General features: G+C 40.2%; 1 protein-coding gene across 23 annotated transcripts in view; it reads left to right on the top strand.

Moving 5' to 3' along the window:
- TC2N (tandem C2 domains, nuclear) overlaps positions 1 to 27,363 on the top strand; it is a 49,708-nt gene that overhangs the window by 19,841 nt on the left and 2,504 nt on the right. For 11 of the 23 annotated variants that reach the window (XM_080596303.1, XM_080596287.1, XM_080596309.1 and 8 more), the window contains 11 exons: positions 6,021 to 6,621; positions 11,510 to 11,646; positions 12,299 to 12,532; positions 16,172 to 16,336; positions 18,879 to 18,970; positions 19,613 to 19,688; positions 20,572 to 20,672; positions 21,458 to 21,574; positions 22,347 to 22,538; positions 24,392 to 24,506; positions 24,993 to 25,192. In XM_080596303.1, coding sequence (XP_080452429.1) covers positions 11,580 to 11,646; positions 12,299 to 12,532; positions 16,172 to 16,336; positions 18,879 to 18,970; positions 19,613 to 19,688; positions 20,572 to 20,672; positions 21,458 to 21,574; positions 22,347 to 22,538; positions 24,392 to 24,506; positions 24,993 to 25,192 — 1,359 coding nt within the window. In that variant the 5' untranslated portion in view covers positions 6,021 to 6,621; positions 11,510 to 11,579. Of the gene's footprint in view, positions 1 to 6,020; positions 6,622 to 9,374; positions 9,453 to 9,495; positions 11,313 to 11,509; positions 11,647 to 12,298; positions 12,533 to 16,171; positions 16,337 to 18,878; positions 18,971 to 19,612; positions 19,689 to 20,571; positions 20,673 to 21,457; positions 21,575 to 22,346; positions 22,539 to 24,391; positions 24,507 to 24,992; positions 25,193 to 27,363 lie in introns of those variants that run through there. The other 12 variants (XM_080596290.1, XM_080596298.1, XM_080596299.1 and 9 more) reach the window with 6 other exon arrangements.

The following is a 27,363-nucleotide window of genomic DNA, read 5'->3' as shown; positions in this document are numbered from 1 at the left end:
ACTTAAGGTAGGAGAGGCAGAGTTTGGGCAAACCTGTGTTGTCATTCTGGTGAGTAATACTGTTTGGTCTTCTGAAGAATTTCTTGCACAGACAAAAAGTTCTACAGATCACTTCTTGCAGATGAGATGAATTTTCAGACCTAAACTGAAGAGCCTCATACAGGAAGAGGTTCAAATCCTGGATTTGATTTCAACTCATCTGTGTTACATCACATCCATTAATCATGTTAATACATCAAGCCACGAAGAATTAGCGAGGACACTTCTCTTAAGCTTAGTATGAATGAATGTTTGTTTGCCTGTCATCACAGCTGAAGTTTACATTAATGCAGTGCCAAAAAAAAAAGTCAGAAATTTGATGCTTATCCTTCCTGCAAATTGTACCTCTGATCTTGTTTTGAAGCTCTGGATCTCAGTGACCTAGTAGCCACACTTAAACTGGAAGGAACAGATAATCAGATAATGAGGCCTCAAACTAACCCCTTTGGTGTCTGGGGAATTCTCGTGGTCATTGCATTGAGGTTTGGATCTAGCCCTAAAAGCAAGATCTGGAAAGGTGGCATTGCCAATTAGAACGGCTTTGAAGTCCAAGAAAGCAATCCAGAAGGACTATGCCCCAGTGGCCTCAAAACCTGCTAGGCACTTCAATTAATTTGGCACCTCACCCAGGAGTCTGAAACCTGGACGTGGGCTTGTACGGTGTGCTCCAGCCTGGGGAAGCGGGTGCCTTGCGCCCTGCCTGGCTCTGCAAGGCGGAGGGAGGCATGGCTGACCCTGATGGCCGCATAGGCCCGTTCTGCTCAGGGTACATCAGTGCACACATACAGCTCCACAGCTTCATCTGAAGCATGGAGAGAAAGCAGGCTGCTTCCAGCCTTGGGACAGCCTGGTCACCAGAGCACTGTGGGGGCTTCTTCCCAGGTGCAGAAGTTCAACCTCTTGCTCCCACAGAGCCCCTGTATCTCCAGGCCAAGGGGGTGGAGGTGGCCCTCTCCACCCTGTTTGTGGAAGCCGGGCCAGCGAGCACAGCGTGGGGTGGTTCATGCGGCCAGAAGATGGCCAAACCCTCGACCAGGGCTTGGCAGGGGCTGGCGGGGAGGACAGAAGGGGACTGAGGTGGGCTCCCTTCGCAGAATTCACACAGGAAGGCTATTTTGTGGACACCTTTTGGTGAAGGAAGTGCCTGCTCTACAGCAGAGAGGAGGGTTAGCCAGAAGGAGGTTTTACAAGTAGCTCTGCCTAGCAGTGCTGCTGTGGATAGTGATGAACTGGAAAAAAAACAAACACTGTGTCCCATTTTGGAGAGATTTGTAAATTTCAGAAGGGCACTCAAGAAGATTCTCAAGGTCAGTTTCAGTTCCTAGTAGAGGAAAATTCAAATGTGTTTGTTTGTTTTTTAATATTTTTTTTTAAATGAGTTTGAGGCCTTTAGATAGAGGCCTCTTAATCTTCACTTCAGATTCTCTGTCTTTTTGGCAGTGATTGGAAGGAAACTAAAAATCTTCTTTCACTAAACCTTGACCAAACCCGGAACATCTCCAGAATCATCCTGGCTTTTATTCAGCTTAGTGGTATGTTTACTTCCAGATCTAGTTTCACCAATGTGTGAAATCATAGGTCAAAATCTCTTGTGAAGGGTGTTGTTTTAAACTCAACAGGATAATAATAAAAAAGTACATTCCCGGTGTAGCCATTGTTCACTTTGTTTTAAGCGATTCTGTCTGGAGGGGGAGAAGGGGAATGGTAAGTTCACGGCGCCAGCTTCTGCACATAGCACCAAGTGGAGACCCACTGCCTTGCCCCATAGCTGTAGCAGCATCTGGCCAATAATCAGTATGTTAGGTGCTCCCATAAATTGAGATGGTTACGATTTCTGCTGGTTTCTCCCAATGTCTGTGTAAAATTCTTTTTAAATACCTCCTTTATGCAGTGTCTGGTTACCACTCATCTACTTGGGCAGCTGCCAGCTAACTCCATCCTGTTCGCATCTCTGAAAGGAGCTGCTGGGGTTGTTAAAAGTGATTCTGGGCCCCTGGTCTGGGTGGGTTTAAAGCAAAAAATAATAAACAGTTAGACCTTATAAAGACAGGATCCTCCTGGACTTCTATTTTTAAGTGTGTTTAGGCAGTGTCCTGAGCTCAGTGCACATGTGCTGCAGAGCCATACTCCCAGTCTGGTTTGGATTTGAATTAATTAAGATCAGCTCCAGTTTCCTGTTCTTGAGTCATTTATTTAATCTGTTTTCATGTATGATATGTACTGGAGTCACCTCTTTCCTTTCTTAATCCCAGCCTTAGTCTTTTAACCTTGATTTATAGAATTACATATTTCCTTTCTCTCACTGGTGTGGTAACTGGTTATAGAATGTTACAAGAAGCTGAATAAAGTATCTTCATCATATGGAATCTCTATAATTTGCAGTTTTTGTTTTCATCATTAAACAGAATAATAATTATATGTAAAATAACTAACGAGAAACTGCTTTACCTAAAACAAAGCCCTAGATGTGTGTGTGCAAGTATATATATAAAGAAATGCACCATCTTGACTCTTGTAGGTCACCGGAGTTCCTTTAAAATAGTATTAGTGGTAATGAAACAGTATTTTTCCATGCAAGACTGTTTGGGTTTTTATGTGTTCTTTTTTTTTTTTCCATGTATACAGGAAGAGCTATTTTTCATGAGCTGTCTGGATATTATATGCGTGTCCATGTGTTTTCTGTGTGGCTCCATGGTCATGGCAGTTGGCTGAGGATTTCTGGATGCCATTCAGTGTTGCATTGAGCTCAAAGCTAGACACATTTGGTCTTGCTAGGGAACCCCAGTGCACAGACAGACGCTTTTGTCTAAATACCACCTTCTTGGCTGCCCTGTTGAAAAATGCATCCAGATGTTTCCAGTTCTTTGGTATCAGGGCTATAGAGGGACTGCTGTTGGTTCTATTTTTGTTGCTTGCTGGCTTTACTGCAGAAGGAGAAAATACTGGATTAAAAGCTGACACAGAATACATAAAGAAAGTCTTAAGTTAGATTATAAAGTAACCGTCAGTGATAGTCATGATTTTTTCCTAATCTGCTTAGAGCAAAGGACTTATCTTATGTTGAATTCCTTCCATGTTCTCATCAGAGGCCAAGTTCTTTTTACAGAGATTTCAGTCTCTAAGTTTTCTTCTCTGGTGTCCTGACTTCAACTCTTGCTTTGCTGTTTTCCATCTGAGTCCAAAATGATCTGCAGTCCAACATAATGGATTTATTCCTTTGTGTTTACTGCCCCAATACATACCATATTGTACATCCTTGTCCAAGTCAGTGAATTTATCTACAGTTCACAGGAACAGTGTTGTCAGTACAGTAATTGGATGAATTGGTTCCTTGCCTAATGCAGCATTAGGAAGAAATACTATCTCTATCAACTTTTACAGCCCAGTGCATAGGGGATTCAGCATATTAAAATCCCAAGTTTTAAGCTTTGTCATGGGATAGATTTATAATGTTCTCTTCTTAATTCAAACATAAATCGCACATGAGAAAAATTGGCTCAGATTTATGAAAACCGTACTTTTGGCCCTTGTAAATGATATTATTAATCTTCTGCATACTGGGGCAAGCTTGGATTAAGTCTGCATTTAAGAGCTGCAGGTGCAAGGCTATAATGCTAAGAGTAGGGTGTCCCTGGGGGGCATGTCAGAAGAACGACTTCTGATCGTGTGCTTGTGCCAGAGCTTGTTTCCCTTCTCCAAGGGGTGCCTGAAGAGCAGAGGCAGTTGTTCCTGTAGCACAATAGCTCAGACGCACACCTGCTCAGCTTTATTTTTCTTCAGGGAAGTAGGCAATAGCAATTATTTCTACTTCATGACTTACTCTCGGTTTGGTGGTCTGTGTCTGGGCTGTGGATGTGATGAAGGCTTTTTGGCCTCCTCCGGTCTGGAGCCCTGGGAAGAAGCAGCTGCTGAGCTCAAGGAGACCACAGCTAGATTGCACAAGTGCTCTTTCCACAGGGTTCAGCTCAGGGCCTGCAGGAAGGGAGGCATGCATTAGATCATCTTCATCAGGTCAGAGAAGTTGGAGGGAGAAGGGGACTTGTATAGTCTTTCACAACCGTACATAGGAAGACGTGGCTGTTCCAGGCGAAGCTTCTGCCCCAGTTCCCTTACAGCTAGATCTTCTCAGCATGAGGACATATAAAACAGCTAGTGAGATGGATGCCAGTAAGCTCTGCTTTTACCATTACGACAAAGGCTCAGCTAAGAATTGACTTCTAAGGTGGTGTTCTTGCCTCAGGAGAAGCCTGTTAAAGATGTATAGGTAATATTTTTGTATAGCTGTCATGTCCTGACTGCTGGTGGTGAAGTTTTGAGGACTCCTGCTGATTGCAAGGGTTTTAAACCTTACATGCAAGTGTTATCTCCAGGAGAGTCCAGCAGACAACTTTCTACCTGGATGCTGTGGCAGGCATCAGGGGATGCTCCCTGCAGTGCCCCATCCTCCTCCTTTCTCCGCTTGCTCAGAATCCCGGCAGAGGATGCAGAGTCATGGGGGGACTGGTCACAGTTTGGGATCTCAGCACAATGCTCAGGGAATGAGAGCAATTTTCTCCTTGCAAGTGTTACTTAAAGACGCCGTTCTCACCTTAGATTGTCTTGTGATGTTGAATCTGAGGTGTATAGTTCAACTGTAGTATCAGCATGGAAAAAGGTCAGAGAAGTGGGATAATATATTGAGAAGAACTGTACAAATCAGATTTGGATGGTGTAAAACATACAGCCTTAAATTTGTCCACATGGTTTTGTCCATTTAGCTTACTGAGGAGAAGTGGAAGAGGTTAGATCTCAATCTTTTAAAGCCTAAAGGAAAAGAAGACATCTTTCCAAACATAAAAACTGCAACAACTAAAAAAGTCACTGGAAAAAATTACGTTGGCTAAAATATTAACTGAGAAGGTGACCAGCTACTAGAGTGTTCTGCGAAATAAAACCCAAGCATCTTCCTGCACAAGTTGCTCAATATAGTGCTGGGGAAAGTGGCTGAAATCCAGCGGTGTCAGTAATTCAGGAGGTGGGAACAGAGGAGTGTAACTGTCCTTCTGCTCTCAAACAGTAAGATTCTGTTTGAGCAAACCATAAGTAAATGAAAGGAATTTGCAGCAAAAGATGTGCTCATTTGGCCTGCTGGCCCATTTAGTTCTGGTTTTCATTTCTAGGATCTAATGGAAAATGTAAAGCCGCCAAAGAAGATGTAAATACACCCCCCGCCCCCCAAAAAAGCTCCCCAAAGGGCTGTTGTGCCCTCATTTGCCCAAGTGGGAAGGTGCTTCCTGTGCCTAGGCAGTTGGTGGTTTGTTTGCATCATGGAGCACAGCACTTTTCCCAGCAACTTTTTACTGTCTTCTTTCTGTTACCACATTTAATTGTGTAACCGTGTAAAATGCTCCTAGGCTCTTTGCCCCAGGAAAGCTGTGCAACAGTCCATCGTAAAATCCACATTGTCAAGACTGGACGAATGATGCATAGTCTATTTTTCTTTCAGTTTTATATGTGTAGTTACTTTTTCTTTCTTTATTTGCAGCGTTAGAAATGTTTTCCATCTCTTTATTGTGTTTCTGTCAAGTTGTTTGCAAGTTGTCTCCCACGAACAAGTTTTTCTGGTTGTCTTTCAAAACCCTTTTCATAACTTCTCTTTTTCTGTGGTGTTATTTCAGCATCTCCCTTGTGATCCACCACTTTCGTAGTGAAATCCTTTTCTGTTTCCAGGCACAAAAGAAAAGGAAGTCTGTCACATTTTCTTTTATTTTCTTGGAAAGCAGAAGAATAGAATAATCCGTCTGCAAATTCCGAGAGTTTTCATGCTTTTCTTTAAGTTACAGGTACCAATGGAGAAGGATGTATGTACACACACCTTAGTTACTGCAGATACCACTGTTGTGGGGTTCTCCCAAACCAGGCATAGATAGGAGCCTCTTATCATGCACCCTGTGGGTGTGTGTTGACATGATGTTTTTTTCTTTTTTCTCCTCTCCTTCCAGACAACCTACTGCTGCCAAGGCTTCTGATGAATAGGAACAAAAGCTTGTCTCTGCTCACACGTTCAGACCTATTTGAACTGCCTCTGTGTCCTATGTGGGCATTACAGATCAGACCTGCCTACAATCGCAAAACAAATATAGGACTTTTTTTTAACTGTAAACTTTGGCAAGTGTATGCCCGTGCCATGCGTCTGCGTAGGGGTGTGTGTGTGTTTGTGCCATCCTCGCTCATAGAGTAGCAAAATACCTGGGGGCAAATTTCTGAGAATCACTTAAGCTGTTTTACTAGTGTTCACTTTTTTCAAGATGCAGTGATCACAAGCTACCCCTCTTCAAATGAAGAGCCCTGCTCAGTGTACAGCTCCCAGACGCTCTCCTCCAGCAACAAAACTGCTGAACAGCTGGCTCTGGATGTTAAACCATGTGCAGTGTCTGTGCCATCAAAGAGAGTCCGTCTGACCTGCAGCAGAAGCAGCTTGTGCTGTGCTGCGTTTTTGTTAATCGTCTGGAGACCTGTGGTGGTGCTGTTATGCTCTGTGAAGGATTTTCATGATTGGAATTGACTGCATCTCCTGGGTCTGAAACGCAGACAGGCAAAGAGGTAAACGTGGTATTTGGCAGAGGTGTGAAACAGCAAGCTTGGGCTCGCTTTTTCCACAGGGAAGATCCTCAGCTGTTGTTCCTCTGGGGCTACTGGAGTTGTAGACACTTACATCATTCAAGGATCTGTCCCAAATGCTTGATAACAACTGATCATCCCTGTTTCCGGGTATTTTCTTTTACACCTCTTGCTTTGTGAGAACTTAGTGCTACTAGGAATATTGCTGTGACGTGTTTCTGGAACACAGATCTGAGAATGTGTTATATATGTTTATGGCTTGCAGTAAATCTCGTAACGATTGAAACCTCTGGCTTAGCCAGCTTTCCCAGTTCAGGATCAGATACTTCACCTTTGTTTCTATTGCAAAATTTTAAGTGTGTTGTTACCTGACCAACTTCTATGGAGCAGTACTATGACTAAATGCAGTAAAATATATCAACAGCCTACAGACTTTCTGCAAAACATACTCCTTCGTCATAAGGCAGCTAAGACCTGACATTTCGAGACTGCTTTCAGCTTTTAATATTTAATTTTGTGATCATCCGTTTTCTATCATGTTCTTTTTATTTAATGAGTTGTTGAAAATATTTACGTTCTTCTCCAAATATCTCTGTCTTGTAATCATTCTGGCGGCATCTGGAACTGAAGTCTTCGATACTCTGTTTATCTGATTTAGCTCATTCAAAATTTCTATCAGAGAAATCTGGAAATCATTAGGATAATTTATGTTCCCCATCTAAACCCATTAAAATAGTAGTGATTGTAATTCTCTGGACTCTGTATGTGTGTGGTTCGCCTTTAAACTTTGCTGGTTCCAGGATGTTCTAATAACCTTGGCTTTCCTTCTACATTAGTGGGGAAGGACTGTTGCTGAATTATATTTGATCATCTTACTTTGGCTTGATATTGGGAAAAGAGAATTGAGAAAGATTACTGAAATCGCTGAAGAACACCAAGAAAGAGAATTTGAGACAGTAATGAGATCTGGCTGCACTTCCTTCTTCTGCTGCAAGTGATTTGATTTCTCTACTTTTTTATTGTCTGAAAATCAGGGATAATTTTTCTTTTCCTCCTGTCCTCTTCTCATTCTAGTATCTCCAAAGTGGTGGATGTCTTTAAAGTAATCATGTTGCCTAACAAAAACTGACCCCAAGATTTAGAGAGAGGATCAAGGAGTCACAGCTCCTTGTTAACGTGTGTTGTAGGGGTGTCAGTACTGCTCTGGAATTCAGTAGCATACCGAACAAAGGTCTCTCTGCGGTTCTGGTTTATTTGGTAAATCTGTTCCCAGACAGATGTATGTTAGTACAGCCTTTTAACAACTCTTAAGTGATGTATTGAAGATTCTGGGGGAGCTGACACCAGCAACAGGTTCTAGCATATGGGGGAAGTTTAACCTTTGATAGAAGTACCAGCTTATGTCAAGGTCAGTTGGTACTGATTTGTTTAGTCTTCTAACCTTCTTCTACAAGGTTTTTTGTTCATTTTCAGTTAATAAAATATGAAATAAAACCTGTTAAATTTCTGTCTCACATGGTTAAGACAAAACTTTTACATGCAGTGGAAATGCTTGCCTAATCATAGGCAACATGAAAAATATGATAAAATAAGTGAACTGAAGAAAAATACAAATATGTTTATCTCTGTAGATAAATTACGTGGATAAAATTTTTTAAAGTAATTTAGAACATCCATGCCATGACTTTATGAACAAAGCAAAGTGCTCTAAGCAGCATGAGGGAAACCTTTGCTCAAATGATCTGTTCCTCAGCAAATGCTGGCCACGCTATAAGTGTAGGAACACAAGTGCAAATTTTGCGACTGGCTTTCAAACCATTACATTTTTAAGGGCAAAAAAGGTCTAAACAGCATTCCAGTTTTTTACTGCTGGAACTTTCTTTTCAAAATACTGTATTTAAGCTCAAACTAAAATGGAAACTCTAAACTCTGTGTCTATGTACTTTGCTGTTGGCTACTGATAATGCCCTGCCTACAAAACAACAGTCTGGAAATAGCAATATTGGAGTGTACTCCTCTGTAGAAGAGGCAGTGACGAATTGCTTTTATATTTGTCTGCAGATAGAAAGAAATGTATGAATGTTTCCTTATCTATAAAATGGGGGGTGGGGAGTGGATTATGGTCTAAGAATATCACGGGCTGCTTAGTCTTACTTTAAAAAGGCCACATATTTCACAGTTAGGAGTGCAAAAGATAGAGAATTGCATTGTTACTGTTAGATTGTCAACACCGATATATAGCCTTTCTTTCAAACGAAGGGACTCAACCCAGTGATGGGAAGGCAACTGCTTGTAAATGGTGATTTGTATTTATTTACTGACTCACGTTTATGGCTCCAGCTAAGAAATTCAGGGGAAAGGAATTAGTACCATAAACTGAATTTTCTCTGATGCAGAAAAACTAATTTTTCCACTTCATGTAGCTGGAAAGCTGGGTGGTTACTAACTTTTTGGTTCCTTCACTACCAGTAGTGAATAAATTTGGTCTGGACACTTTGAGATAAAAGATTGTTTTGCCTGAGCAAACTGCCACTGACACTTAGATACCATTGTTGCAAAGCTGAGAGCAAACGAAGCAGCTGTTTCAGCCCAGTTTAAACATGGTGAACAAGAGGAAAGCATATTAACTCCAGCTGTGCACTGATAACAGCTGGGAAGGAAAATCACTGCATGGGAACCTTAAAGTAAGCTTTGAATTGTAGCACGCTTAGCTATCGTGAGTACACTTCAGAGGGTGGAGGAGAGGTGAAAAATTTATCCTTAGAAGTGTGGAGAATTTCATGAGAGATCCTTGTGCCTCTTTTTGTGTAAAGGTGCAGCAGGTTCTGTGCTTCGGTGGTATCATCTCCCCAAATTTGCAATATGAATCTCATCCTTTACTTAAACTCATGGGCAGTTTTGAGATCAGTGCAAGTTTTGAGTGGGGGATTCTGCACAGAGTAATGGTGTCCCTTTCTAACCAGACAGCAGTGCAATACCCTACTTTAAGAAGTATTTTGGGGTGTTTTTAAGCTCTGTAAGCTCCTCAGTAGTGTTCTGTTTTCCAGAATAATATGTACCGGTCTTCTTCAGGCTTCTTCTGAGGTCTTTCTGTTCAGGCTGCTTGCATCTTGTTCATTTTGGTCTATTGGGCATAAAGAGCAGAATAAAATTAGAGGAAGTAATTAATGTCAGTGGTAAAAATAGCAACAATTCTCAGAGAATTTGCGTTAAACCAAAAACTCGCTTAGGTCCTTGCTGCAGTAGAATAATGATTTACTTAAGTTTGAGTCTAATGGGAATTTAAAGAACTTCCTTCTAATCAGTATTCTGTGAAAGCTTATGATTAAGAATAATTGTGGAACAGTTATATAGTCGTAATAACAAACCTTCATTATATTTCACACTCGTATTTTAAAGATGAGGAGTTAATTCAAGCCTTCTGCACAAAGCCATATGCTCTCGTGACCTTGCAAAGCCCACAACTTAAAATATAAGTAGCAATTCTGAGAAGAGTGCAAAAGATTGGGTCAGTAAGGATGTGTTGTATTAGGTCATTATTTGCACATTGACACGTCTGTTGGTAACATTCAGTTGCACCTACGCATGGAAATAAGTAACGTTAAGAGAAGAAAGCACGTTTTCTAAGTTAGATAAGGTGCCTGATATTTCCATTTGGCATCCAAATTAATTTGTGGGAGTGGGGGAGTAGTGAAAGAAAAGGTTTTGGTTGATAGTTGAGATATTGGTGTTATTTCTCCTATCAGTATTTGTGTGGTTCCCTGGCTGTCTTTGAATACCCATACAAACAAAAGGACTGTGCTGTTCAAACTGCAGATAGGAATAGCTTCTGGCTGGGGCATGGAAACTTCCAGCAGTTTCCTGTGACTGAGATAACCAGGCAAACCTGTCCATTTCTGTGCAACTGTCACCTTCTCTCTGTGCTATGCCCCTTTCTCCTACTTGTCGTCTTTCCCATCCCTCCCACTCCTGTTCATTCTCTCTTCGGTGTCTTCTGCTAACCTCTGAGGAGATGGCGTCATGTCTTGGGTATTCTGTGCAAAGAACCGTGTGTACTTGAGGTACATGTAAAAGGGCTAGACTTAGGCAGCTAAAGTTTTGGACAGGAGGCAACACAGCTGTCTGTGTCCCTCTGAAAAGAGAACATAAGCGTATAAATAAAGACACTTAAATGAGGCCAGTTAGTATTGTCATAAAGTTATTTTAATGTTAACCAGCTGTTATAGACTTGATCTCCCTCTTCAGTAGATTGCATGCCTCTTGGTTTGCTGGAAGCCAGTGCTCTCTATTTCTGTGCGCATAGCAGACAATTATATAATAAAACAGGTCTTCGGTTTCATGTGCATACAATTATGAGAAAGCAGTAGTTCCTCAAAGAAGGCAATTTTGGCATCATTCATAAAGACTGTTTTCAAATGTAAAATATGGAGTATGTAGAGTCAAAAATGTAAATGGCTAAGTATGTTAACGTTCTACATTAGGAAAAGAGAACAGAAGAAACATGACCAAGGGAAACATCTTACAAATGACTTGCCAAAGCATATCAAAACAGATGTAGAGCTGAGTAAATTGCAAAGCCCAGTGACACAAATATGAGGAGAATTTTAGTGTTCCTGAAAGAAGGGTACCTGTTTGAGTGGGTCACTGAAAGTACTGGCATACTGCATGTTGAGGTGAGCTTCTATTTCCCTGTGCCTTTATGTAAACTAATAATTGTCTCAGTAAGAGAAATCTGATGGCTCTGATCTATTTGTGGCTGACATAACTGTCATTGACCCAGGGACTGAATCAAATTAGCAATCACATATTCAATAACATATTATTGCATTTTAATTTCAAGTATTGTCATCTAATACAGTTGCTTTTATAGTGTTTTTCAGGTTTGATAGCTATGGTGGATCTTTGATTGTGGTTTCTTCTACATTGCGACACTGAAAACAATGGCGAAAGAATATATGAAGAACTGCTGTAAATGGTGCTTCTATGCGGAAAAAGAAAAAAATGATCGTGAGTTCCGACATAATCACATTGACTAAGGGTTTTGTTATTCTGGGTGATGAGATTTCCCATTAATAAAATTATTTTGTCACTCCTGATAAACTTGAATTCTTTTACAACATCCAAAAGTCATTCCATACCTCCACTTGGAGATTGGACACATGCTTGTTAGTGTTATGAACTGGAACTGAAGAATAACACTTATCTAAAGTCTGCTCCTTGCAGCCTGAAATGCTGTCCAAAAAGGCAGCTTTTTTACCTAAGGTCATGTGAAGGTCTTGTGTCTCTCAAGCTCTCTAAAAGTGAACACTTTTTTTCTTTTTAACTGCCTGCAGATTTGCTGTCAGGATTTTCTTTGGTGGCTTAGTTGTTCGCAAAACTGTTCTGTACAAGTGTATAGAATGCCTCCTCTAAAAATTTACTAAGAGATAGGCAGCTATAAATATACAAGCTTGGGCAGTGAAGTTTATATTAGTACAGGTATCATGAAGATGAGTATCTTTTCCAAGTGCTAGTCCTGAATGCTAGTAAAACAGAATGCTAGCAGCAGTTAAGAAATGTATCGAGCACAGATTCAATTAAATAAAAGAGATCTGTTCACAGTATTTTCAAATTTTAACGCATATGTGGACTGTCTGTTTTTCTTGCTCTTTATTTTTAGCAGTTTCCATGGTACAGGAATCTGAAGCAATAGCTGCAAGAAAGCCAACTATTGTACAGCAACCTCCATTGTCTTCTGTGTCAGTGAAGCGGCAAGTTGGCTGTTCAGAGGATTATCTGCTTTCTAAACTGCCCTTGGATGGTCAGGAAGTACCATTTGTGGTCCCTCCATTCAAACTGGCTTATGTACAGCCCAAAAACCTTCCTAGTACCTCACATGCTGGAGGGATTCAAGGTAAAATATAAAAAGTATTGCTGAAACAGTATGTGTTTCTGTGGAGAAAACCTGAATAAAAAATACTGTACTTCATTAGGTATGTTAGCCAGTGTCACTTTCTAGCCAAAAACTGAGAAACTTTATTTTTGTGAGAGAAATTTCTTATTTTGTGCATTGTAACACAATGGTATCTCCTTCACTGTTTCTGTGTTAGCTATATTTACTGTTCAGCTTATAGAAATTTAGAGGAGGAGTATGTCTTTCTTGTTTTATTTAGTCTGTCATAGGACTCCAAAATAGACGTTTAGTATCTGCTACACCTTGAAAGTTATCAAGTATTTCTACTGAAAACATACGTTTGCAAAACTTTTCTAGAAGCCTGGTCTTGTGGCTCTTCTCTCTGGACATCCAGAGAGCTTTTGGGAAGGATGTTACCCAGTATGAATCTTCGTGATCTTGCATGAGTGAAATGGAAAGGGGGGATTGCACACTAGTGTTCATACTCAAAGTATTAGAAAACATTGAAGAAAGGCAAAGGTCTGTGAAAGAATTTATGGAGGCAAGAATTAAACCTAACACATCACCATTATTCAGATCACTTAAGGAAGGAAGGAGAGTAGTCTTTTGCGTTTAATGTACTGATAAGTTTTAGCATACTAACACATCTTCCTTTTCAAATTTCATCAACAGGAAGCATATGCTACTACTTGGAGGAAAGTGTTTTTTGTTTTTGCTTTTCATTTTTGTATGTTGTTTTTTTCTACTTCCTGTTCTTTCTGTTACTCTTTGGGTGGCCAGGGGTAAGGTCTCAGCAGTATATGGGTTGCATATGATGATATACTTTGCCTCACAACAGTCTTATACTTCAACCTCTGTCAGTCCCATGCTTGCGCAGCAGAAATGACATGCATGCAGTTTAGGCACAGTGGCGTTTTAAAGGAATGAGAGCATGGCCCAGTAACACGAGTTAGAGGGCACGTACTATCACTGGAGATGATGAGGACTTGAGGTCTTCTCCAGAGATGTGTAGATTTAGATAAGGGAAAATTTTGGTACGAGGGCATAACTGAGCAGTTGCTTTCTCTAGAGCTGCTTTGCCTCAAGGACATGATGAGCTGATAATATGTTTTTAGTCTCATGTGACTGGATTTCTTTTCTGAGGGTGGGAACTTCAGTAACTGAAAAAAATCAGCCACGTTGCGTAATGACTAATGCAGTGCTACCTTTTTCTGTTTGTGTGGTTTTACTCCCATCATTCTCCCTTCTCCCTAGGTCTTTGCTGTTGCTTCTTGTCCCTTGCTTCTCTCCTGCTACCAGACTTTCTCCGTTTCCTCACCCACCCCTGCTAATAAATAACACCAGCACAGGGGCCAAGCTAATCAGTATCGCAGAGCTGATTGGTATAGATCAGCCGTTCTGTACCTGATCTCTCAGTGGGTTTTATTTATGATGCCCACCTCACCAGGCACAAACAGGCAGCACCCTGATGGTTGGAGCTGGAAAATACGAGGCCCTCCTTGTCTCTGAGCCTGACCTGCTTCAGGTTTTCCCACAGATGGCCAGCAGAAAGCAATCCTGATGTGTGCGGCTGCTCTCTGCCACCCGCCTGGCAGAGCTGCTGTCCCAAGGGATTGCTTGTTGTATATGCTCTTCAGTAGCTAGTTCTTGTAAAGAGTACTTGGACAAGGTATGGGAATGCAGGACATGCTCCTGGTAAATTGTCTTTCTTACAGGATCTGGGTTCATACTTTGTCTTGCTTGATCTTACTTCATCCTCAAGATATTGTACAGATAAGAGTCCCATAAGGGACTCTGAGGCACCAGGGTTCTCCAGGGAGAAGGGAGAAGGAAGATGTGTTTAACAACCTTTAGATAAATGTTTTCTTTATTCTTGCTGTTCTACAAAATCTTATCAGTCAATGACTTATAAAACAGTGACTTGGCTTCATTGGGAATTATGCTTCATCATCATTTCTGAAGGACCTAGTGAACAGAGTGGCCCTTTAGGCTATAAAGCCAAAGATCTTCTGGCAGGATGACCTGACTGTTCATAATTGTCTCTCTTGAGCAAATATTTTAAATTCTTGAATAAATATTTGAAAAGTGGATCTTATGTCAAGTAGGCAGCTTCCATTTCTTTTTAAAAAGTAAGTATTTATATTTGGAAAGTACAGCTTTTAAGCCTCATTAAAGCTGTGTTTAAAATGCAAAGTTTACTTTTAGGAAGATTTACTAAATATAGAGAAGTGTGCTGTCATTCCTTCTTTACATTAACCAAAGCACCAACATATTCAAAACAAAAACCCCTAAAAATAAAACCACTAGAGTATTTGTTTCTTAGACTGTTGTTAAATATCTGTAGAAGTCCAAGTTCTTCCCTTATTCCACTCCATTTTCTGTGCATGTCTGACCATTTTCCTTTATTGAAACAGGACATGCTCAGTGTTAGCTCTTGGCATTCCTCCTTAAAGAAGTTAAGTTCTGGCAGCCCTTCTCAGTATTCACTGCAGCATGTCTCATGCTCTCGCAGAAGTAAGCTAGCAGAAGGGAGTGTGCTCCTGGGCTGGAACATTGAATTTTCCGTCACCTGTTGTGCAGCAAAACTTCACAGCCTCACTTCTAGCATTCACCCTCATATGGGTTCTGCTGGAGTCCATATTAATTGAATTCTTGCCTTACCATCTCTCATGTCCCACCTCACTGTTCGAGTTACTCTATTTTACTTACTCTGCTACCACCTGGAGGAAAGAATTTTATAGCAATAATGTTTGCCCCTTATGGTGTAGCACGTGCAGAATTGAAGGCACTTGGTAATGGAGTAATGAGCTATTTCACAGGTAGGCTGAAATCCAGAGAGGTGATGTGAAGGAAGCAGATGTCAGAGCTTGGCAGATTCCAGGTCACCCTATCCCCCTTCTCTACTCGACTGTTATTGCAAGGCTTCTTTTCGCTCCAGACAGACAAAATGAAGTACTACAGTGGTGTTCTTTGCTGTTCTGCTGACCAAGGAGTGCATGTCTTGTCTGAAATAATTATAAATAAAGGAAAGAAAAGCAGGGCAGCTGTGCCGTAATGGTCTGAGTAAACGGCTGGGATTCAAGCATTCTCAAATCTGTCTTCTTGTGTCTTAGCCAACAACTCAAGTCATTTTGGACCAGTAATTTTACCACTGACACACTTCCTATGGAAATTAGATGACAAGGAGATTGCAGTTGCAAGTTGCATTATCTTTCCACGGAAGACCCTCCTAAAGGACTGTGGGCCCATTAGCCAATTAGGAATACCCTGGGGGATCGTATCCAAATAAGTCAGAGGTTTTCTGTATGCATGGCCCTACTTTTCTGGTGAATTTCCGTCTTGGTCTTTGTCTTTAGAGCCTTCTGTATTTTAACTGGTTAGGCATCTATCGTGGAACACTTCAGGACAGGGTATGCATAGATTTTTATGGCCAATTTCATTCCAATATTTCCTAGCATGCTGTTGAAATCTGACATAATATATGTCTGTTTTCTTTTCTTTTTTTTTTCCTTTCGTTGAAGTAGATAATAATGAAATATTTTGTCCTTTGCCCTGAAGGCACTCAGCCTGCCTTATGAAAACAAGCAGCATGTGTTATGTCTGGAACTCTTGCATCTGATGTTTACTTGTGCTCCACAGAATCTGCCAGAGCTTCATTTGGTGATCGGAAAGCAGAACTGCGCAGCATGTACCAATGGCCCCAGTATGATGTGTACAACCCATTCTATTTGGAGCAGCATGTTTCACCAGATCTGATTAGGCGTTTCCAACCAAAATCAGATAATAGGAAATTATATGGATCAGGTGAGAAGAACTGCACTCTTACTTTTCTGTCTTCCTCCAGTTCACACTGTGCATAGGTAAGAGAAGAATTCATTAGACTTCAGAAGACATGTTTGATTATAGCAATTCTCAAACTAGTCTGTATACTACAGACATTTCCCGGTTAGTGAGTTGATCTATGGAGCGGGCTCTGCTTGATTTCCAGCTGTGCTGTTACTTTCTGTCAGTTGGGGGCTTAATAAGCTTGTATGCATCACACAACAGTAGGCATATTGGCAAAGCGAGCTAGTGTAGCTGCCTTTGATCCAAAACACGATGTAGTACCAAGAGTCTAGCTACCAGTAAGAGGAGTATTTGAGGGAGAAGGAACAAGGAAATCAAGTAGTATGTTGAGTGGAAGAGTACCTGAGGAACATATATATGGAGAGGGAAACAGGCGCTAAATAAACAGTCAGGAGCAGATTATGAGAATAGGAACAAAATGGGAAGTGATGCTGTATGCCAGCTTTTATGTACTTTGCTTTTGAAGGTGTAGAAATGTCTCCAGTTCTTACTGTGTATGTATGTTTAATAACAGGGGAGGGCTGTGAGATACGATCAGTAAAAGTTTAGATACAAAGTGTTTGGCTACCTAGGTAAAACCTCTGTACTGTTCATTGGTTTATGTATCTTGTATAATTCATGCTGTAAACAGTAAAGTAGATGACTAAGTGTTGTGTGCTGTAAGTGATTGCTAAGGTAAACCCATTCAGAAAATTCATGCTCGAAGAAATGTACACACATCTCCATCAGATAGGAAGCTGGCAACAGCATGCATTTTTAAAGACGTGTTTGTTAGAAAGGTACAGCATGCTTCTTTTACAGCTGGGAAAAATGTCTCAGTCAGTGTCCTGTTTTAAAATTAATTTTGAATCACCATAGAAACTAAATGAAAAGACTACTCCATATATATATATTTTTAAGAGGAGAACAAAACACATGTATAATTTAAGCACACATATGGTTTTGCTAGGCTTTGCAAGCACCTGTGGGAGCCAAATGGTTTCATAAAATTGTCTTGAACATCTTCCCTTCAGTTCATCATCTCTTTCTCCGTTTTTCTTCAAGCCAAGTAAACACTTCACTAGTTTTTGTCTTGGTAAGCTCAAACACAAGCAAGGTCACTTAAGTATGTCTAGAGTACAGTTATAATATGCCTTCTTCCTCCAGAGTTTTTTAACAGCTGTTTCAAAAGCTAGATTATTTTCTTCGTGTGTATCTGTAGACTCTAGGCAAAACTCTAAGCCTATTTTGTTGCACTAAGTGTTGTGATACTTTTCATTTGAGTTGACTTAAAAGTACAGAATGTGTTTATTTGGAAAGTATGAAGTGAAGTCTGTGAATTTTCATGTGAAGTCCCCCCTCTCCATCTTAACAAATAACTGAAGAATAAATTGATTAATATTCTTCCAAAATTGCAGTAATTTTTGTAAGCAAAATATCTTTATGATTAATTTTTTTCTGCTGCTTTATATTTTACAGACAGCTTTCTCAGTGTGAAAGCTATTATTTTTTTTCCATTCAAAACTTAAGTTTTTCAAAAAGGCATCATCTCTCCTCCTTGTCCCTGTGTTCTCCCTAAGGTTCTTCAAAAACTTTAACCAGCTTTACTAAGAACACATAGCAAATTGTGCTGTCTTTAAAGCATTTCAGTGATTTACAACCTTGTTGTGGTTTAACCCGACAGGCAGCTAAGTACCACATAGCTGTTCGCCCACGTGGAATGGGGGAGAGAATTGTAAAACGTAAAAGAGGGAGAACTTGTAGGTTGAGATAAGGACAGTTTAATAATAAATAAATAGGAAAAGAAGAAAAAAAAAAAAGTGATGCACAATGCAATAATGCAGTTGCTCACCACCAGCCAACCAATGCCTAGCCCGTCCCTGAGAAACAGTGGTCCCCTCCCAGACAACTCAGAATCATAGAATGGCTCAGGATGGAAGGGACCTTAAAGATCACCAAGTTCCAGCCCCCCTGCCATGGGCAGGGGCACCACCCACTAGATCAGGTTGCTCAGGGCCTCATCCAACCTCGCCTTGAAAAGTTGTTCTCTATCTCTTTTAGAAGCCCCCTTTACGTACTGAAAAGCTGCAGTAAGGCCACCCCCAAACCTTCTCTTCTTCAGGCTGAACAGCCCCAGCTCTCTCAGTCTTTCTTCATTAGAGAGGTTTTCCAGCCCTCTGATCAACTTTGTGGCCCTCTTTTGTGACCCTCAACCTCCTCACTGACAGGGCAGTGTGAGATGCAGAGAAGTCAAGCAACGCTTGCACAAACAATAACTAAAACATCATTGTTTTATCAACATGATTTTCATCTTAAATCCAAAACACAGCACCATACCAGGTACTATGAGGAGGATTAGCACTATCCCAGCCAAAACGAGGACAAATTTGTAGGCTTGAGTGAAGGAATAAAGAACTGTGTATCTGTTTTTCAGTGGTTTGTGAAATTCACAAGTTTTAAATATGGAATATTATTTTTTCTAGCAATGACATGGTATGTACTGTTATTTTTGTCTCTTTAGTTAATGATTTAAGAACTAGTGCTTTGCCTGGATCGCTTGATTTAAGTCATTCAATGTTTGATCTCAGAAGCCCACCTCATCGATTCATGAAGGTGAGTACTTCTTGTACCTTACATGTAACTTCAGTTCTACTGAAATCTCAGCACATTTGATGTATCTGTTTTTGTTGCATGGTGTTTTCAGAGGAAACACTGAAGGGCACTGTACTGTGCACTGGAAGGGCTAAAGGGAGAAGTTCAATACCTTGACTGACTTTAAGCGTTTATTTTCCTGATGCCTCCTCTAGCTACTGCTGTTGTAGTCCAACAAAGCTGCTGAGAAACTTGAGTAGGCTTTTAGTCAGGACAGGAGAAGAGTCTGTGGTTCCTGATTTTGTTATTTCTCCCATCACTTGAAAAGCGGAACACTAAAAGTTTCTTTTTATGCAAAAAAACAGTGCTCTGTTTGTTTGTTTGTTTTTTCCCAAATAATCATCTGTTACATAACACAACGTTGTGTATCAGTAAGTAAAATATCTGAGTTGTCCTAATGTGTCCTGTATCAGCTCTTTGCGTCAAGGCAGTAATATCATGGTAGATCAAGAGATTAGCAGGGAAACAAAGATTTGAAATTGCTTGTTATTTTGTTTTCATCATGTCTTATCTGATAGCAGAATCTCTGTGGCTTTCTGCATCTATTGCTCTTACTGAAGTGGTGGGTTTTTGTTGTGTTTTTTTTTCTTTTCCCCTCCCCAGAGATACGATTCATTCTCCAGTGTACCTAGCAGTACCTCCTCCAGGAAGGAATCGCAAGGCAGTAACAGGAGTCTCGGTATGGTTTGTTTGTTTAACTTGTAATGAAATACTTGCAATGTTAAGCTGTCTTAATGTTGTTTGTTTGTTTTGAGATGAGTAACAAGTCACTTTGGAAATTACTTCACAATTTGAAATTAAGAGTTTACAACTTGCATGTTCCTGTTATCAGGATGTTGAGTAAATCGGGCCTTCAAAGGAGTGCAAGTCTTCGTGCTTTTGAGAAATTGATCCCTGGATTTACTACCCCAGTGAACTAAGAAATTACAGGTTTTCTGTTAGGATAGGATGTGGTACCTTGGTCACAGCTCTAGTCCTTTTTCATGTATCTGTATTTTTCTGTAGAAAGTATTTGGAACATAGTACTCGTATTACATTGAGAATTATTCAAGAATACTGCATGAAAAAAATAGTATCCTTAGTAATAAAGGAATGCTGAAAAAGTAGAGATGATGCAAAATAAATCCTCAAAAATGATTCAAGTGCCCACAAAAGTCTCCTTTATGAAAGTCAGAATTTCACACAGTGTCCTCAATAAAATAGAGAAACACTGGGTATTAAGTGGCTCTTAGAGAAAAGTGTAACAGTAAAATGCTTATTAGCCTGGTTGAGAAAGATAAATAGCAGGCCAATCTATAAACTTAACAGTGAAAGTGATTAAGGGAAGTGATAGATTCTAAATGTGTTTTGGGTGTGTCAGGAACGTGCTCTTCTACTTTCTAAAAGGTGTTTGCGTATAGCATAAGTTATTAACTTAACAGGTGTTAAGGTATGTCAAACTTAAGTTGAGAGAAGTTTTCAAAGATAGGCAGTCCACCTAGTAATGAATTCCCCTACTCTTGGAAAATTTTTTTAAGATACTGTATTGCTTCTAAAAACACTAATTGGCTTTTTTTCCACAGATACTATTACATTATCAGGTGATGAACGAGACTTTGGAAGACTGAATGTAAAGCTGTGTTACGTTTCTTCTGCGGAACAGATCTGGATCACAGTTTTACATGTAAGTAATTATAAATAAGCAAACATAAATAACCTGATTACTGTTTACTCAAATGACTATTTTACTATATTTAGTGTTAGGGTAACAGAGAGTCTGTTTAGCAAGAGTAATGAGAATTAAGGAATACTTTGAGGAGAAAAAGGAAAAAGAAAATTATCCCTAAGGATTAATATAAGCACAGTTCAGTCAAATGGTCTTATTTTGGAGTGAGAAACTGTTTGGCATGGGTAGGGAACCTGAGAAGGTTATATGCTGGTCCCGCTATAGAAATTTTCCTGTGGAAATATGGAGGCAGCAAATCGGAGCAAAATTTGGAGGCACCGTTTGTCTGACTAAATCTAGTAGTTCCTTCAGGGTAGAACTGTAATAGCACTTCAAGGTTGTATAGCTCTTGCAGTTTTTTTGTTAACTAATGTGATGCTGTTATGGTGACTCGTTTATACACTTCCAGGAACTGATTAATTTCTAGGTAATGGAACTTAGAGTACTCAGAAACCTTGTGACTATACCAAATGATACGTTTGCAAGATTACATACGGGATTTCACGATTTATATGCTGTCAAATTCCCACATAATGATTCAGCAGATTTTAGTGATTTCACTTTTTACTCTCCGCTGTGAAAGTAAATTATTAAGTGTTCTGAAGTGACATAATCATTACACCAGCTCTAATTTGCGTTCAGTATTACAGGAATTACAGCAGTGTAGAAGACCTTGTGTTTTTAAGTTGTATGAAAGCTGGAGGCTTACATTGTCTCTGCTGATTCTGTTTCCAATGTTGTAGTGCAAAGACCTGAGCTGGCCTTCTAGTTGTGGAGAAAATCCTCTTATCTATGTCAAGGGAATTCTCACACTGCCTAAGCCAGTGCAGTTCAAATCCTCTGCCAAGGAAGGGTGCAATGTAAGTAGAAGCAAGAAAAACACCAAGAAGTCCTCATCCCCATATCCTTTCTCCAAATCCCTTTAAATGGCTTGTTCCACTTCCTCCCCTCTTATCCTCTCTTGCATACCTCCTTTCCTAAGTCTGCAGGACAGGTATGGGATACACTCATAGGGGACTGAACCATGCTGGTCCTCGCAGCTGAATGGTGGGGGATTGGAGGAAACCTGGACACACTGTTAGATGCATATTCCTCCTGGGGAAGGTAGATGATGATGTACTGCTTCCAGCCCCTCGCTAGGGCAGGAGACAAAGTTCATGCTTTGTCTCTACAGAAAGTAGTAAAAATGGGTCATGTGGCACAGGAGTCCTGATGGTGCCAGTATAGGAAGATGAAAGGGCTTGGGGTGAGGGGGAGCGAGGTGAAGCAATGTAAACATCCCATAACGTGAATCAAATGTGGAAGAATATAAAATGAGCAGAGAGATTGAAGCAAAAGGCCTCTGGAGAATTTTCTGTCATAATGTGTGTAAGCTGTTGTAAAGCTCCAGAAGGGAGAGCCTCAGCTCATTCTGGTAGTGAACAAGAATCCAGAGTATTGCCTGCCAGGCTGTGACAATGAGATGGCAAGTTCTGTGTGAACTTAGCCACTGTAAAAGCACACCTTTCCATGACAACTCGAAATGGTATCCAAGAGCAGTTGCTATAAGACCAGGAAGCCTTTATTTCTAGGTTTTGAGTTCAGTGTGACTCTCTTATAAAGATGATATTACCTCTGTGTCTTTCTTTTTAGGACATTGAATTTATGGAAACTTTTGTATTTGCTATTAAACTGCAAAGCCTGCAGGCTGTCAGATTGGTATTTAAAATCCAGACACAGGCTTCTAGGAGAAGAACAATTGGAGAGTGCTCCTTGGCATTGCGGGAGCTCAGCTCAGAGGAGTCAAGTCATTGGCTGGATATATCTCCTCCTTCCAAATCATCTGTAAGTGCTAATACCACAAAAGTGTATTGTCATATCACGTAGAAAGAGTTGTTGGAAACAGAAGTAGAATAATTCAGTAATAATTCATTGTTAACAGCAAACACAGTTGGTTTTTTTCTGCTTTATTGGATGGGGGGCATTTGATGGAAAAAAAATGCAGGCTTTTGAACTAGGCGCATCACTATTATGGTCATAAACTGCAGCTGTTTCTGGGAAAAGAGCTAGAACTAGCTCTCCCACAACATGGCCCACAGCTGGAGGGAGGGACATTCTGGGAAGACTTTCAGCAAAGGGCACCGAGTAATTGCCTTTTCCTACCAAAAAAGCATCAGAAGATCTGTAGGACTAGCAGCAAGAGCTCACAGCAAATGGAATTTGATTTTGTTATGGAAGAAAAGTGCTAAGATCTTCAGTGGCTTGAAACTGCATATATATATATATATGTGTGTGTATATATATATTTTAATATTCAGATTACATGCTGTGAAGTAATAATTCAAGCAGTTCATTTCCATTACAGTAATAAAAAACAGGTGGTTGTCAAATGTCATTTTCACAGTGGGATTTCCTTTCCCCCTGCTCCCACTTTGTTTGTTTCTTTTACAGATTGTGTCTAGACATTTGTATTTTCAACAAATTAAACTTGAATTAGTGATTCAAAAGCAAATTTTATCTAAATGTGTAAGTAATATGAGTGACACTCTTGATTTCTAACATAAGTTATACTTGACATTTGTAGTTCTAAAAAGTTGTGCTTCAAAAGCAGTCACTTGCTACAGATTAAGTGAAAGAGGAAGCTGTTTGAGAAGCTACTTCATCCCATCTTATTGTGTCCGTGCCTGTGTTGGCTTTCCTCACCATTATATCCAAGAGCTCTCCAGACACTGCATCCATGTGCTTACTCTCATGTTTACACAGAAATTTTGTGGCTGAGCTGCAAAGAGAATTTGGTTCTCATAAGTGAACTGGAACCTGTTTTTTTTTTTTTTGTCTGACATGTTGCACTCTTTCTTGGTGCATTTTTCCATCTCTGAAGTCCATGAGAACTTGAAGGGAACCAGGACTAACATAGGGCTTTTAACTGGAGGCTTTCTGAAAAGCTGGGTCTCACTCCACTGGCTCACTCCTGATGTTCTTACTGTGTCCAGAGTACATTAGCCTCTGGCAGAAGAGTAATGAGGACCTCAAGGCAACTTTGTCACTAGCAAAAATCCTTTATTTAAAAAAAAATCGGACTGGAGCTTTCAGTACACTCAGAATGTGTGTCTGTGTTTGTGTGTCTAAGCATGTGAAACACATGTACTTCTACAAGACAGGAAAATCCACAGCATGCTGTCATCCTAAGCATTCCTGACATTAAATGACAGGGCCTTGTATCTACGTAAAGTGTTGCTTGTATCTTCATATTACAAAATTCAAAAGGGTGGAAGGGGAAGTCCAAAGGTTTTCTGTTAGTGGAGCATGCCTGTTCTCTCTCTTTCACATCCACGTTTAGTAGAGCTACTGCTGCGTGTCGGGTTTTTCCTCTGTGTGTCCACTCTTACCATTGAGGAATCTCCCAGGTGAAATTTGAGGTTTATTTGTCCAGTACCTCTCGCTGCAGCCCATTAGGGCCATATATGCACTATACATAAGCAGTGCATCAGTGGAGCACGTGTACTGCAGCTGTGACAAGTGCAAGATGCATTTACTTACTGTGCATCTGCAGGTTGTATATACAACACATACTTATATTTCTGTCCAGGAAATCCCAGATAGAAATGTGGGAGCCCAACATATAACAGAATTCCTGCATTTCCTGAGTTTATAAGCAACTTAATCCAGATGTTATGGCAACATTCTTCTGCTTTTAGGTGTGCCGCGCAGAGCTTCAAGTAGGAACTTGTTTTCAAGCAATAAACAGGAGGATTCAGTTACAGATTCTTGAAGCACAAAACCTTCCAATTTCATCTACACCACTGTCTTTATGTAAGTTACATCGATTGTCTCATGCCTCCTGTCTAAAACCATTTGTAACAGGTAAAATGCTGCTCAAATGGGTTGGCAATCCATAACATTCCTTACAAACCTCAAACTAACATATTGTGCAGTAGATTTCTATTGCCAAGGCTTGTTTCCACAGATGTCTTACTTGATTACATTTTGTTTGGTTTGAAGCTACGCATTTATGTATTTTGGAAGATTTTTATCCCAGTATTAATCCAGACATACAAGAGCATTAGTTTGCACTTGCTGTTTGGATACGTGTTAATCAGTTCAATACTAGTGAACACACTCTGTTTGTGTGACCAGTCAGGAAAGCTATTGTACAATTCTTTTGGCCAGACTTTTGGGAAACTGTTGCAATTTGAACAATACGTGTGGATCTTGTCAGTTCCTCTTTGGGTATGTTTGTGAGTAACCCTTTGTGTGTTATGCCCTTTTTCCCCCTCCCTCTTTTTTACTTTGTGCTAGATTTCTTTGTTAAAGTTGGAATGTTTAGTACAGAAGGGCTGATGTATAAGAAGAAGACACGTCTTCTGAAATCTACTAACGGCCAAGTGAGGTGGGAAGAAATGATGATTTTTCCAGTTAGCCAAGCTGAACAAGGAATTAGTTTTCTCATCAAACTCTACAGCAGAAGCTCAGTGAGAAGAAAACACTTCCTAGGACAGGTTGGTTTCTGCTATCTAACATGAAATGCTTTGCTTAAAATCCAGTTCCACAAGATTTTTTTTCTATGAATTTTAAAATACTTTAAATAAGGCGGCATATAGGAAAATAGTGAATTCTAATAAAATCTTCTGGCTTTAATCCAAGAAGGAATAGTACTGGCTCTTAAACATGCACGAACATCAGAATGCATGTTGGCATTTGATCTTTCTTTTAAAAAGAACTCTTTTATGTCATTTTTGTGTGGAGTGTTATGTAAAAGATTACTTCTTACAGGCAGATGTATGATGTCCTCCTTGCCTCTAGGCTTTCTAAAGAAAACAAACATAGCATTCACACCAGCTCCACAACCTACAATGTCCTCTACAGAAAGAAGGTGTGTTGGCTTACAGTACTAGCACACTCACAAACAGGTGTGTGTAGAAGGGAAATGTCAACAGCTACAAGAGCAGACTGCCTTTCTGGGTACAACAGTGCTGAAGTCAGCATAATGTTCTGAATGTGTATAATCAAGTGATAATGTGAACAAATAAAAATATTAGTTGAATGCTTCCCCCCCCCCCAACCCACCTTTTTTTTTTTTTCCAACTGGAACTTCTGTCGTATCTCTGTGAAAGCATTTATGTGAACATATGTATTTAACCACCATAAAATTTGAAAGTCTGGTCTCCTTTTATTCTCTCTGCACTCTTTCCCTAGTTGTTCTAATTGACCATTACTCTGTCCCTTTTTTCTCTCCTTTTTTTTTCCATAGTATAATGAGACACATTTGTTCTTAATGCTCAGTGCTTTCCCTGACTTTCCCTGACCCAGGCAGATGTACTAGTAGAATTTTAATATATACATAAATGAATAACGGGGAGTTGATTTTGAGACTCCAACTGTAAAGTCCCTTACCAGCTGAAGGACTGCACTATCCTTAGGTGCAGAAAATGGTAGCTTCCCATCCTGGCAGTGGATCTTGTGCATGGTGCACACGTTCACTTGCAGGAGATGCTGATCTGCTATAGAAATGATGTGCCAGCAGGAGTTACATGACCTTCCTCTATTTTATCAAGTATCATGTCACACGTGTTCCATCTTTCTGTGATTCTGTTGGTAGAATTGGATTTGGAACAGAAAATGAAAAAAGTGTGCTAGCTAGCTGTGCTACTTTGGGGCAAAACTAACTGGGTATGATTTTGCAGTCACTAAGCAATACGTGAGGTCATCTCAGTCTGATGAGTTTCATTTAATCATGGGTCTTATTTTTACGGGGAGGAAATGAGCTACTTCTGCTCTTCAGAGATTATTTGGAAAAGGTTGTTTCGGCTCATGCAGGCAGACATTGCCACATAACACATGAAGACATAAAATATGGCTCAGGGAAAAATGTACTTTAAGCAATTGGCTGGGTAGCTGGAAAAAGATGAATATAGCTGGATCTATTAAAGTGGTTCTTCAGAGAATGATGTTTAATTGGATGCTGTTCTAAAACAGACAACACTTCGATTAGGCTGCATTTATGGGCATGTCTTTAATCATGAGCAAGATGTATGTTGAATCTCTGTGGATGAAACATCAGCTGTCTGTGGTATTCTGGAAGGCATTATTCTCACTTCTTGAGGAACCATGCCTCAGCAGTGTGGGCTAAATGTACTTCATGGTGCAGGTTTCTGAGAAGTATTAAAAAGGACTCATTCTTGGAAGAGTGGAGGAAATAGAGTCCCGTAAATAACGATACCTACTTACATAAGCAGAATTCTTTTGGCAATGGAAGCTGGTGATATTGTTTAGGGGAAAAACTTCCTACTTGTACTTCATTTCCTTGTTTAAGGGCCGCTATCCATTAATTGAATACCAAGAAGAAATGGACTCTTACTGCGTGACTATGTGTGATACGGGCAAGTTAGTAACCTCTGTGGAATGCAGGTTTGGCCCTGTCTGTTGGAGTGTGCGATTTTAAATGCTCATGAAAATGCTGGACAGCTGACTCTGGGCGCCAGGTGGCTTGCTGCCAACTGGAGTTTGAGTGCATGGTCTGGAGAGACATCACTGCCCTGATAGGTCCTTGACCCCAGCACATCAATTTGAATGGAGCAAGGAATGCTTGACTTAAAATATGTTATTAAGTAGGGAAACATTAGTGTGTAGTGAGTTCTCTAATTCATATTTGTTTAGAGACTAAATGTAA

The sequence above is a fragment of the Anser brachyrhynchus genome (assembly GCF_964034855.1).
Source record: "Anser brachyrhynchus genome assembly, chromosome: 5".
Lineage (NCBI taxonomy): Eukaryota > Metazoa > Chordata > Aves > Anseriformes > Anatidae > Anser > Anser brachyrhynchus.
Note: the sequence above shows the minus strand (reverse complement) of the source record. Positions and strands in the feature narration are given on the sequence as shown.